The following is a 13191-nucleotide window of genomic DNA, read 5'->3' as shown; positions in this document are numbered from 1 at the left end:
TGAATGAAATCGTTGTTTAACCCATTTTCTCTGATCTTGGTCTGCCACGATCGTCAGATCGTCTCCTGGGAGCTCTCCGTTCAGAACTCGACTCTGGTCAAACTGCTAGGACTTAGCTCATCTCTGAACTGCGAACAGGCCGCGAACCAGCTCGAACCGAACTGGAACCGAACTTGAGCTGAAAACTGAACAGAACTGAACTCTTCGTTCGTGTTCTGAGATTAAACTCAAATATTTGCCCATCCCCTGGATGGGTTCTGGCCAATTAGACTTCAGGGGTGACTGTGTCTCCACCCCTCCCATAAAATTGGGTTATCTATGGTAATTCAGTTTCCTGCTCTTAAGCAGAGAGTAAATTCAGACCTAATTTCTTACTATAAGGACATGATCAATTCTATAAAGATTTCATTCAGCTCATCTGTTGGATTATATCCATACGAACACAACAATATCAAACACCGTGCCTTTTCATCCACTCATTCAATAGTTACATAATTGCATGAATTGGGAGTAAAATACATGCATAATAGTCACGTTTATCAGTTGTAAACACACTAACAAGCTATGTCGAAGGCTATTTGAATGAAAGTTCAATAATCAGTGATTTGATGCACTCCGAATGTAACAGTTTCTGTGAGCTTGCTTGGAGTTTTAGCTGTGTCGTGGAGTTCATTTACCGGTCATTGAAAAGACAGAGATCTGGTTGTTTCTTTGTCTTGTGATCACAACGAGTCCTCTGTCCTCTCCAACTAAGTTTTGAACAAAAGCCCACAGGAAGTCAGTTATCAACAACTAGTAGCTCCGGGCAGAATCGAGCCTCCATCTCTCTCGTGAGCGATGGTCGATTTCCTGGGGTCTGGAGCTGAATTGGGCTTTGTGAAGGGGATGTTCATTTGATTGAATAATTTGGAAGATTAATTCCTCTATATGTCTGCGCCCATAATTGCTACATGGGTGAAAACAGTCCAGGGTTTTTCTCCATATAATGCACTTCAGTGGGACCCAAACGGTTCAAGGTCCAAATGACAGTTTCAGTGCAGCTTCAAAGGGTTTTAAACGGTACCAGGCGATGAATAAGGGTCTTATCTAGCGAAACGATCAGTTTCTGCGAGAAACCGAGCAGTAATTATGCTATTATTTTACCTCTTAACAGAGGAACGCGATTGTCTCTGAGCTCCGCCATTACTTCCGGAGAGTGAGGTCAAATTTATTTGCGGTCATAGATGTATACGTAGATGCCTCATTAGCGACTGCACGGATCAGTAGAATGAGGCATCTACTATCGATATATCTATAACCACAATCTAATTTGACCTCACTCTCCGGAAGTAGTGGGGGTGAGTAAATTATCAGCAAAAGTTTATTTAAAAGTGAACTAATCCTTTAAGAATAACTTCAGTGCCGTTCTTTGTTCTTTTTTCAAAGAAAAGCTTAACTCCAAGTCTTCCAGAGTCACGGCCAAAGCCGATTCAAAAGACCGCTGTTCGTCAGCTTCTTTGTTTACGAGTAGCATGCAGAACCTCCGCAACTCCGTGCCACCGTTATTATGTTAAGCCCGCCCACCGACTCTACACACGCTGTGATTGGCCTGACCAGAGTTTGGTTTTTCCAGCTCTCAGGTCTACCGAGAGTTGTTAGACTACACTCGCGGCAAAATTAATTTTCTGCCGCTAGGGTGCGTCTAGATTTCTAGGCTAATGAAAGTGTTCAAAAAGAACAGATGCACACACTTAAAACATTTCAACAAGTTTTAAATTTGAAAATCAACAAACAACAAATAAATAAAGCAGCTCTATGCAATTTAAGCTAGATTCTGTGGGATTTCCTTCCTTATAATGGCCGTCGTCAATAGCAACGCATAACGCATAAATAATAATAATTTGCAATATTCTCATCAGTGTTCAGCTATGATGCATTTAAATCTAACATATTTTGTGTAAGAGCCCAAACAGTATCCTAGTGAAATAATGCATATCCATATTTTCATATGATTTGACAGTTTATTTTATAAAATATCAAAAGGTGTGCATCATACCTGACACCTAGATGAACACTTTACAGTAAGTTTTATGACTCATTCTCTTCAAATGCAATTGAAGTTTGAAACGTATGCTACCAATGTTGTATGTAACTTTAGAGACGGTCCCTAAATTTGCCAACTTTATTCGAGTCATATCAGATGTGCTGTGGTTCTGTTGTGTTTGTTTGAAACTATTTTCGCTGCTGAAATAGAACAAAAACAGTCAACCTCTGTATGATGAGTGAATCTCCTGCGTACATCCCACGTTTATCTCTGCTTTGAGTGCAGATTTCAGTGAGTGTGAGAGCGTGCTCTGAACATAGCTCTGGCTAATCTGAACGCCTCTGATTATGAGACATAACATTCATAAACTCAATAGAAACACGTGTGATTGGTTATAATGCGCAACGCGTTTATAGAGAATGGGAACGTGACGTCAGCAACGCAATGCATTCGTGGACTTTAGGACACAGACACTACATTAGAGAATGAGTAGTAGTGGAGGTAGACGTCCAAACTTGTATTATACAGTTAAAAACACATTTGAATGTTGAACGCTTGCTGTGTTATGAACTGCTATAGCCGCTCTCACGACCTGCGTGGAAAATGTATCTCGAATGACACGCAATTTTTCAGTTTACCAGCTTGGAAATTACAAAAAGTTAAAGTAAAACTCATTGGAACCAACTTAACCAAAATGTGTCTATCATTTGTATTTATACATTTATTATTTATAACCGATATATTACGGATTAATATTTTCTGAACCGCTTGTATGGGCTCACACCATAAATAATGTATGAAACACGTCTGGAAATGCTTCATTGTTCAGCTTCTCTCAGTAGAAGGAATACTGTACTTGTTCCATTTAAGTCCAGTAAAACTTTTTAGTACCGTAGACTAAAGTGCTTTCACAATACAAATAATTTCAAAGCTGCATTACGAGCCATAATCTTGTGTTATCCCTTAATGCTTTAACGTTAACGAATGAGGGCGATATGATACATGTTGATTGAATAAATGATCCACTGGCTGAGATCAAGCTATGCATTTCTTATTTTATATATCAGATACACACTTTTTAGTTAGGCTATTAAAAAATAAACTGCAAAAGACAAACCAATGTGGGATGCGTTAGAAGGCATCCGTATGATTTCTCTGATTGTATGAAACGTGATGAATATGTCCATGTGTCCTGGCCGCACGACTGAGCGGTCATGTATGCAAGAGATTAAAATATTAGTGCATTCATTCGAAGTGAGTGCAAGCAGAGTGTATTTGCTTCTTCTTAGTGTTCCCTGCAAGTATTCTGTCTAGAGCGCACAACTGAATGAGCTTATATGGAAGAAGCGCATGCCTGAGCTTGCATTTTGGGTTAAGCTAAGTTGGTTTGACATTGTGGAAAATAGAATCAAAATGTATTTGCCCGTTAGGGATGTTACGGTGAGAAAATTTTCCCTCACCGTCACATTGCAGTGCTTGTGCACTGAGCGGCTTTGAACGAATGTAGCCGTGCTCAGTTCATTTTCGGTTTGCCAATTCGGGGACGGGTTGCATGAATTGTGGGTTCATTAGCCTATTATTCTTAATGAAAAACACAATAACAAAACAGTACAAATGACAAACTCCTTTAAATAGGTGCTTTAACATTCCGCTTTGAAACCAAATCTTCTGTGATCATCTTGTCATTCAGCTCCTCACTCTCATGATGATTGAAATCTGACTCCTGCTGCAGATGTGCTGAGACGCTCGTTCGGCTCACGCGGCACGTTCAGTTTTTAATTTTAGTTAATCGGTTCTCTAACTTTAATTCCCATTTAATTCATAGTCAGGAGGAAAGACTAAGAACAGTATTTGACACATATTATTCAATAAAGTATCAGGGTTATAACAGTTAACTAAAAACATTAAAAATATTAATTACTTGAAATTAAATAAATGTTAACTGAAAAAAGTTAATATATAAACAAATGTATTTGAAGCTTTAGCTTAACCCGATATACTAACTAAAAGAGAAATACAAAATGATAAAAACTATATAGATGTAAAAAAAAAGTTTAATTGAATTGACCTCTCATGTATTTTTGTGCTTGAGCGGTCAAAAACACAATTACAATTTAACTAAACTCATTCGATTTTAGTTGACTAAAATCGTATGATATTTAGTCGACTAAAACTAAAAACAATTCAGTTGACTAAAATATGACTAAAACTAAATGGCATTTTAGTCAAAAGACTATGAATAAAACTAGATCAAAATTTGCTGCAGCATACAAAGACATTTTGGACAATTTCATTCTCCCAACTTTGTGGGAACAGTTTGGGGATGGCCCCTTCCTGTTCCAACATGACTATGCACCAGTGGACAAAGCAAGGTCCATAAAGACATGGATGAGCAGGTTTGGTGTGGAGGAATTTGACTGGCCTGCACAGAGTCCTGACCTCAACCCGATAGAACACCTTTGGTATAAATTAGAGCGGAGAGTGTGAGCCATGCCTTCTCGTCCAACATCAATGCCTGACCTCACAAATGCGCTTCTAGAAGAATTATCAAAAATTCCCATAAACACTCCTAAACCTTGTGGAAAGCCTTCCCAGGAGAGTTGAAGCTGTTATAGCTGCAAATGGTGGGCCAACTCCATTTTAAACCCTACGGATTAAGAATAGGATGTCATTCAAGTTTATGTGCATGTAAAGGCAGGCTTCCCAATACTTTTGGCAATATAGAGTGCATACTCGAGTCTGAGACATTGTGTGCATAAACTGATTTCCTAATTCACCTGCTAGTTTCATGTCAACACGTTTTTCTTCTAGCATAATACAATTATTTTCAAATCAACATTAATTGAATAAGTATTTAATAAGTACATTTATGATAATGAACGGGTGAAGTGTGTAATTTCTGAAAATTCCTAAGTGAAATTACAAAAACAATGATGGTTTCCCAATTATTCCTCTCATTTCCATTCATCTGACAAACAGATACTTGTAGACCTGCCCTAAATTCACATGATTTGTTGTGCCATCGTTGCTGAATCGGGTGTACTCAAATATAGAAAGTGCTGTTTTGATAGTGCCACAAAGCCATAATGTTTGCATTTTTCAGGAAAATAAACCTATTGTATGCTTGGCTTATAGTTGTCTATACATATTACACTGTGATAAGAAAAAGCATAATTACTACATTACACTTCAGCTTTAATCATTAATTTTCATCTTCATCTATGATCAAATTCATCTGTAATAGTGGTCAACCAATACAATTTCTGGTGGATACTGATATTTTGATATTCCAATATCTTAGAGTGGCAGAAGGCTGATATAAACATCATACTATTTAATTTAAAATATAGTAAATAACACATGCTGCAATGATATTTATGTTACACAATATTTTATAATTTAGAAATAAATAATTTGTAAATGAAACAATATGAAAAAAGCAATTTGAACTTGCTAAAAGTAGACATACTTTAGACAGTAACTTCTTGATTTACAAATAATCCGTTAAAAAATGTTTTTGTTTGTTTTTGATTGATTAATTTCCGTTGTAAATAATCATTAGTTATTTAGTTTGGGGCACAACACAATTATACAACAAAATACCTGACAATTTTCAACCAAAACAGAAAAATCTCATTGCCACCTGATAGAGTTTTGGTTCCTTGCCACTGTTGCCTTTGGCTTGCTCAGTCGGGGACACAACTTTTCAACTAAATCTAGTAAACTAAATTAACTATATAAACTAAATTACTGATCTGCCCACATTGTCACTGTGTGATAATTGAAATGAGCTAGATGACATTACTGTTTTCTCTGGAGCGGCTGTACGGCCGAATAAAATTCTGTTGCATTATTTTCCTGTTTAACACTATGAAGCTGCTTTGAAACAATCTGCATTGTAAAAAGTGCTATATAAATAAAGTTGACATGACTTGATTGCGTTCCAGCCGCTCATCCGCATGGCAACAGGCCACGGCTGCTAGAGAACACAAACCCCGAAACGGGTTTTGAAATTATACTGTTATCATCTTCGTGTAAACTTAAAAAAACGTGAATCTTTGATGACGGCATGCACGTAAGCATTATGTGTTTAGTCTATAGTCAGAATATGCATGTGTAAAGTAACGTTTTTCTTTACAACATGACTGCCAAATTGCTTGTCTGCATTGCAAAATACAGCGTTTTTAGTTTGTTTAATTTTTCATCTGTACAGATAGACTGGGTAAACCCAGCCCGATCTACCAGCGATTTGATTTCGCCCTGCAGCTCAGGCTGGAAACCTGTACATCTTTTTATCCTGTTTCTGTTACAAATTTGTGGGAATTAATCACAAACCGGCTTATCCACCTGGCGTGCTATTGGCGGGTTTAACACGATGACGGATAGAGAAGCGATGGATCGTTGGTCTGATTGGTTGAAGGACTATCCAATTGCATACAGAATCATTTGTACTATGCCCGTTGATCATGCCTCTTGTAGTCTGATTGGTTGAAGGACTATCCAATTGCGTACAGACTCATTTGACCTATGCTCGTTGATCACGCCTCTTGTGCAGTAGAAAATACAGAGCTTAAAAGATTGAGCTTGGTCTGGTGATAGCCAGACTGTACAGAGGGAAAGTGAAGTGAAGGAGGCCTTCACAAACAAGTTTGCTTGTGCATTCACAACTTTTTGTGAAATTGTAAGTTGCAATATTTTGTAAGTTGTAATATTTTATTTTGTGTCTATATATATTATATATATACACTCACACACATACAGTCAAGCCCGAAGTTATTCATACCCTTGGTAAATATGACCAAAGAAGGCTGTGAAAATAAATCTGCGTTGTTAATCCTTTTGATCTTTTGTTTTAAACATTTCTAAAATGCTAACCTTTCATTAGAGAATAAGAATTTTAAATGGGGGGGAAAATCTTACTATGAAATAAAAAATGTTCTCAAATACACATTGCTCACAATTAATCATACCCTTTTATTTAATACTTTTTGCAACCTCTTTTTGCCAAGATAACAGCTCTGAGTCTTCTTCTATAATGCCTGATGAGTTTGGAGAACACCTGACAAGAGATCAAAGATCTTGAGTGTTTGCTGACAAAAAGCTATTTTTTTTCCATCTGACCACAGAACTAGGTCCCGTCTGAAGTTCCAGTAGCGTCAATTACTTTTCAAATGTTCTGTGGTCAGATAAAAAATAAAAAAATAAAAATTGTCAGCAAACACTCAAGATAGGTTTGGTGCACACAGGGATAAAAAAGTACCCCATGTGTAAAATGAAATACTCTGCTGTATCTTTAATGTTGTGGGCCTATCTTTCTTCCAGAGATCCTGGACATTTTGTTCAGATACATGGTATCATGGATTCTAGCAAATACCAACACATAAATTAAAACCTGACTGTCCCAGCTAGAAATCTTATAATGGGCCAAGGTTGGATCTTCCAACAGGACAGTGATCCAAAACAAACATCAAAATCAACACAAAAATGTGTCACTGAGTACAAAACCAAGTTTCTGCCATGGCCATCCCAGTCCCTGACCTTCACACTATAGAAGATGAGTGGGGTGAACTGAAGAGAAGAAGCACCAACATGGAGCTGGGAATCTAAAGGATCTGGAGAGATTCTGTATGGAGGAATGGTCTCTGATCTCTTGTCAGGTGTTCTCCAAACTCATCAGGCATTATAGAAGAAGACTCAAAGCTGTTATTTTGGCAAAAAGAGGTTGCAAAAAGTAATGAATAAAAGGGTATGATTAATTGTGAGCAATGTGTATTAGAGAAAAACATTTATTTCATAATAAGATTTTCCCCCCATTTAAAATTCTTATACTCCAATGAAAGGTTAGAATTTTATACATTTTTAAAACAAAAGATCAAAAGGATTAACAACGCAGATTTATTTTCACAGCCTTCTTTGGTCATATTTACCAAGGGTTTGAATAATTTCGGGCTTGACTGTGTATATATATATTTCGCCTTCAGAACTGCCTTAATTCTACGTGGCATTGATTCAACAAGGTGCTGAAAGCATTCTTTAGAAATATTGGCCCATATTGATAGGATAGCATCTTATAGCATCTTCAGGAATGGTTTAAGGAGCACAGCAACATGTTTGAGGTGTTGACTTGGCCTCCAAATTCCCCGGATCTCAATCCAATAGAGCATCTGTGTGATGTGCTGAACAAACAAGTCCGATTCATGAAGGCCCCACCTCGCAACTTACAGGACTTAAATGATCTGCTACTAACATCTTGGTGGCAGATGGATTGAGTCCATGCCAACACAATATTTGATCCGTGTATTATATTATTTATCTCATATAGGATGCATTTGGTCAAGTTAATAAACACAGTAATAAAGAACTCCAGTTTACTGGTGACCATCTTTAGGTTCAGCAAGTGCAGCTCAAACTGCAATGCATGACATTAATAACTATGATTGGGACTGTCATATACATAACATTATAATGAGAAAACTACTGTAATAAAACAATATTGTGAATTCTTTGGGTTTAGTTGCTGCGTTTTAGCGCATTGTTATGTGAAGAGCGCATCCACAACAAAAAATTTATTTGCAACATTTTGTGCAGATTTAAGTTGTAACATTATGCTAATGCTTTATAAATATATGATTAATCTCACATGGGATGCGTTTTGTTATGCGTTTGATTCAGATTCAGGTGGTCTAAGAGTCATTTAGCACCAGGTTCCCCACAAACTTGTGGTGCGACCGAGGGGAGAGGGGCGATGTTCTTTCGGCTGCCCTCCGGTTCCAGTCTCTAGCAGCTCTCCTCGCCGGCCATCCGGGGCCTATCGAAGTCCTGCAGCACTGTACCATTCCTTTTAGGCGGGATTCTGACTTTGAGGCATTCAGTCATGATACCGCAGAAGGTAGCTTCGCACAAATGGCTCCTCAGCACCAAATGTCTGAACCTGTGGTTCCTCTCGTACTGAGCAGGATTACTATTGCAACGACACAGACATCAGGTAAAACTACATCAGGTTAAGGTAAAACTAACCCGTCTCACGACATTCTAATCCCAGCTCACATTACCTATTAGTGGGTGAACAATCCAACGCTTGCTGAATTCTGCTTCACAATGATAAGAAGAGCCGACATCGAAGGAACAAAAAGCGACGTCGCTATGAACGCATTTGGCCTCACAATCCGATTCCAATTTGATGACGTAAAACATGTGATGTCAAATTTTGCTGTCAACTGTCATTCAGAAATTTCACGCGTTTACATACGTCAATGCAGTTCCAATACTGAAGAGGACCACTTGGAGATGAAAAAAAAGTAAACCAACTGCCTTGACCTGACTGCATATGCCTACTACAGTACACAGATCCATTTAGAAATATAGCTGCAAACAGCAATTAAGGGGCCAAGCACAAAGAAGGCATGATAAGTCATAACTGCATGGGCTGGGAGCATCAGACCAATTGCAGCAATGAGCAATTAAAGGCACTGATGTAGTGAGGTCAGAGTGAGGTGGCAATGAGTGTTATTCACGTTATTGACTAAATAAATAAATGTCTGAAATGCATGTAATCAGATTTTAATTGTCTGAAGGACAATATTTAGCCTGAGACGTTCTAGAGGAGTCCTAACTCCTAGAGGTGAAGAATGTGACAGAAGATGCCACACCACCTCAGTAGATGCAAGACCCAAGCCACGGGATGCAGCGGCATGATTCTCATTCTTCAAGAAGAGAGCACATCTCCTAAAGTGGTTTCCTGACATTTCACAGACTAACTCCTATTCTTAGTCCAAACACACACACACACTTTACAATAATATTCTCAAACTTAACAGACATGCAGCTGCTGAAGACAAAGAAGCTGATGACATGTTTTTCAGGCATCTATTTATGGCTTTGGTGATGATACGCTGTGCCACATCATCACGCCATATGCTCAGCCAATTGAATTGCTGCGTGTATACACTAGGGATGTGACGGTGAGGAAATTTCCCCACCGGTTAATTGATGTGTGACAACACCGGTAATACCGGTATCACCGGCGGAGGCTTTTAAATCACTAATTCTATCTAACCGAAAGTAACATGCACACGACCGCTCTGAACTGAAAACGCGCCAGTGCGCGCACACCGTGAATGACAGCTCGTCTGTAAATGCGCGCTCTGTGTGGTCATGGGTGCGTCTCAATCAGTTCCCTAGTTCAGTAGTCGGGGCACTGATCAAGCATTGATCAGCCTATGATCGAGATGCACGCCATGAATGAATAACAGTTCGTCCGTAAAGCCTTGTTTATACTCGGTGCACGCTGCAAAAATGAATGCGCGCAGTCAGCGTAGCGCGGAGGCTTGCACTGCGGAGCCAGGCGAAAGTAAACAATGCGCGCTCTATGCGGCCGTGCACATTTTACTTTCGGTTTTGAATTAGCGCCAATTCGGCTGCGGGTTGCTTGAATTGTGGGTTCATTAGCTTATTATTCTTAATGAAAAACACAACAACAAAACAAATGACAAACTCCCCTAAATAGGCGCTTTTACGTTTCGCTTTGAAACCAAATCTTCCGCGATCATCTCAGTCAGCTCCTCACTCTTAAATCTGATGAATGACTCCTGCCGCTGTCGAGACTCACGGTCGGATCCTGCTTTATTAAGCAGATACGTTCAGTTTTTATTTGTATTGTCTGTTCTCTAACTGAACTAAATTATTTTATTACTATAAAAAAATCAAAAAGACGGTGGGCGGTGCCACGGTGGGCAAGTGATGTAACCGGTGTTGAGTCTGGACACCGGTAACACCAACTATCGTAGCAAGCCTAGTATACACATGCTTCAGACACCGGTTCACACAGAAATGTACCCATAGCGCCAACGCCAAGAAGCAGCTATTAAAAAAGGAACACTGATTTTGAAAAGAAAATTAAAGTCATCTCTGAAACTGTGACTACGCTAGAAGTGTGCACCACTTTGCTACATGACTAAACTCAATTGCTCCCATGAAAGTTAAACCTTGATTTAAGAAAATTGCATGAATGATGGAAAACAGAACAGAACTTTAGCTAATGTCACACATATAATGTATATAAAATATGTAAAAACATGTAAAAACATGTAGGCTTATATGCAGTTGTAACAATACTATGTATATCAATCTAGAATCTTTTGAGAACTTTTCTTAATGAATTGGTGAATCGATTATTCCCCAAACCTAGTTAGACGCATTGCTACTTTAACACTCATATCAGTGTATGCATTTACCTTAATGGTGACGCTACGTCCAGGGCTGTTGTCATGCATGAAGACTCGCAGCATATGTGGGATGAGCTGTGGCAGGTAAAGTTTGAATTCTCCTCCTAGAGCCACCACAATCTGCTCAATCAGCAAAATAATGGTGTTCTGCATGGGGTTGTTTGGAGTCCAGTATTCCTGTAGAAGAGAAAACATATCCCAGTGTTCCCTATATATACACAGGTGCTGGTCATATAATTAGAATATCATCAAAAAGTAGATTTATTTCACCAATTCCATTCAAAAAGTGAAACTTGTATATTATATTCATTCATTACACACAGACTGATATATTTCAAATGTTTATTTCTTTTAATTTTGATGATTATAACTGACAACTAAGGAAAATCCCAAATTCAGTATCTCAGAAAATTAGAATATTACTAAGACCAATACAAAGAAAGGATTTTTAGAAATCTTGGCCAACTGAAAAGTATGAACATGAAAAGTATGAGCATGTACAGCACTCAATACTTAGTTGGGGCTCCTTTTGCCTGAATTACTGCAACAATGCGGCATGGCATGGAGTCGATCAGTCTGTGGCTCAGGTGTTATGAGAGCCCAGGTTGCTCTGATAGTGGCCTTCAGCTCTTCTGCATTGTTGGGTCTGGCATATCGCATCTTCCTCCTCACAATACCCCATAGATTTTCTATGGGGTTAAGGTCAGGCGAGTTTGCTGGCCAATTAAGAACAGGGATACCATGGTCCTTAAACCATGTAGTGGTTGCTTTGGCACTGTGTGCAGGTGCCAAGTCCTGTTGGAAAATGAAATCTGCATCTCCATAAAGTTGGTCAGCAGCAGGAAGCATGAAGTGCTCTAAAACTTCCTGGTATACGGCTGCGTTGACCTTGGACCTCAGAAAACACAGTGGACCAACACCAGCAGATGACATGGCACCCCATCACTGACTGGAAACTTTACACTGGACCTCAAGCATCGTGGATTGTGTGCCTCTCCTCTCTTCCTCCAGACTCTGGGACCCTGATTTCCAAAGGAAATGCTAAATTTACTTTCATCAGAGAACATAACTTTGGACCACTCAGCAGCAGTCCAGTCCTTTTTGTCTTTAGCCCAGGCGAGACGCTTCTGACGCTGTCTGTTGTTCAAGAGTGGCTTGACACAAGGAATGCGACAGCTGAAACACATGTCTTGCATACGTCTGTGCGTAGTGGAGTCCAGCTCTTTGTGTCCACTCTTTGTGAATCTCCCCCACATTTTTGAATGGGTTTTGTTTCACAATCCTCTCCAGGGTGCGGTTATCCATTTTGCTTGTACACTTTTTTCTACAACATCTTTTCCTTCCCTTCGCCTCTCTATTAATGTGCTTGGACACAGAGCTCTGTGAACAGCCAGCCTCTTTTGCAATGACCTTTTGAGTCTTGCCCTCCTTGTGCAAGGTGTCAATGGTCGTCTTTTGGACAACTGTCAAGTCAGCAGTCTTCCCCATGATTTTGTAGCCTACAGAACTAGACTGAGAGACCATTTAAAGGCCTTTGCAGGTGTTTTGAGTTAATTAGCTGATTAGAGTGTGGGCCCAGGTGTCTTCAATATTGAACCTTTTCACAATATTCTAATTTTCTGAGATACTGAATTTGGGATTTTCCTTAGATGTCAGTTATCATCAAAATTAAAAGAAATAAACATTTGAAATATATCAGTCTGTGTGTAATGAAATAATATAATATACAAGTTTCACTTTTTGAATGGAATTAGTGAAATAAATCAACTTTTTGATGATATTCTAATTATATGACCAGCACCTGTAGTTTGTTTTTGCAGAGGGGGCCAACATCTCCCCCAATTTTTTAAGTTAAGTTATGTTATGAAATATGTTTTTGATTTTTATAAAAAAAAAAACTAAAACAGTATTACTCAGACAGCACTGATTCTTGGTTAAATGCAG

General features: G+C 38.8%; 1 protein-coding gene across 1 annotated transcript in view; it reads right to left on the bottom strand.

The window, feature by feature from the left end:
- Positions 1-13191, bottom strand: part of mtor (mechanistic target of rapamycin kinase) — a 479149-nt gene that overhangs the window by 245010 nt on the left and 220948 nt on the right. The window contains exon 21 of the mRNA XM_079827620.1: positions 11257-11424. Coding sequence (XP_079683746.1) covers positions 11257-11424 — 168 coding nt within the window. The remainder of the gene's footprint in view (positions 1-11256; positions 11425-13191) is intronic.

Source organism: Gobio gobio (genome assembly GCF_949357685.1).
Source record: "Gobio gobio genome assembly, chromosome: 10".
Classification (NCBI taxonomy): Eukaryota; Metazoa; Chordata; class Actinopteri; order Cypriniformes; family Gobionidae; genus Gobio; species Gobio gobio.
This window is presented reverse-complemented; position numbering and strand designations above follow the sequence as displayed.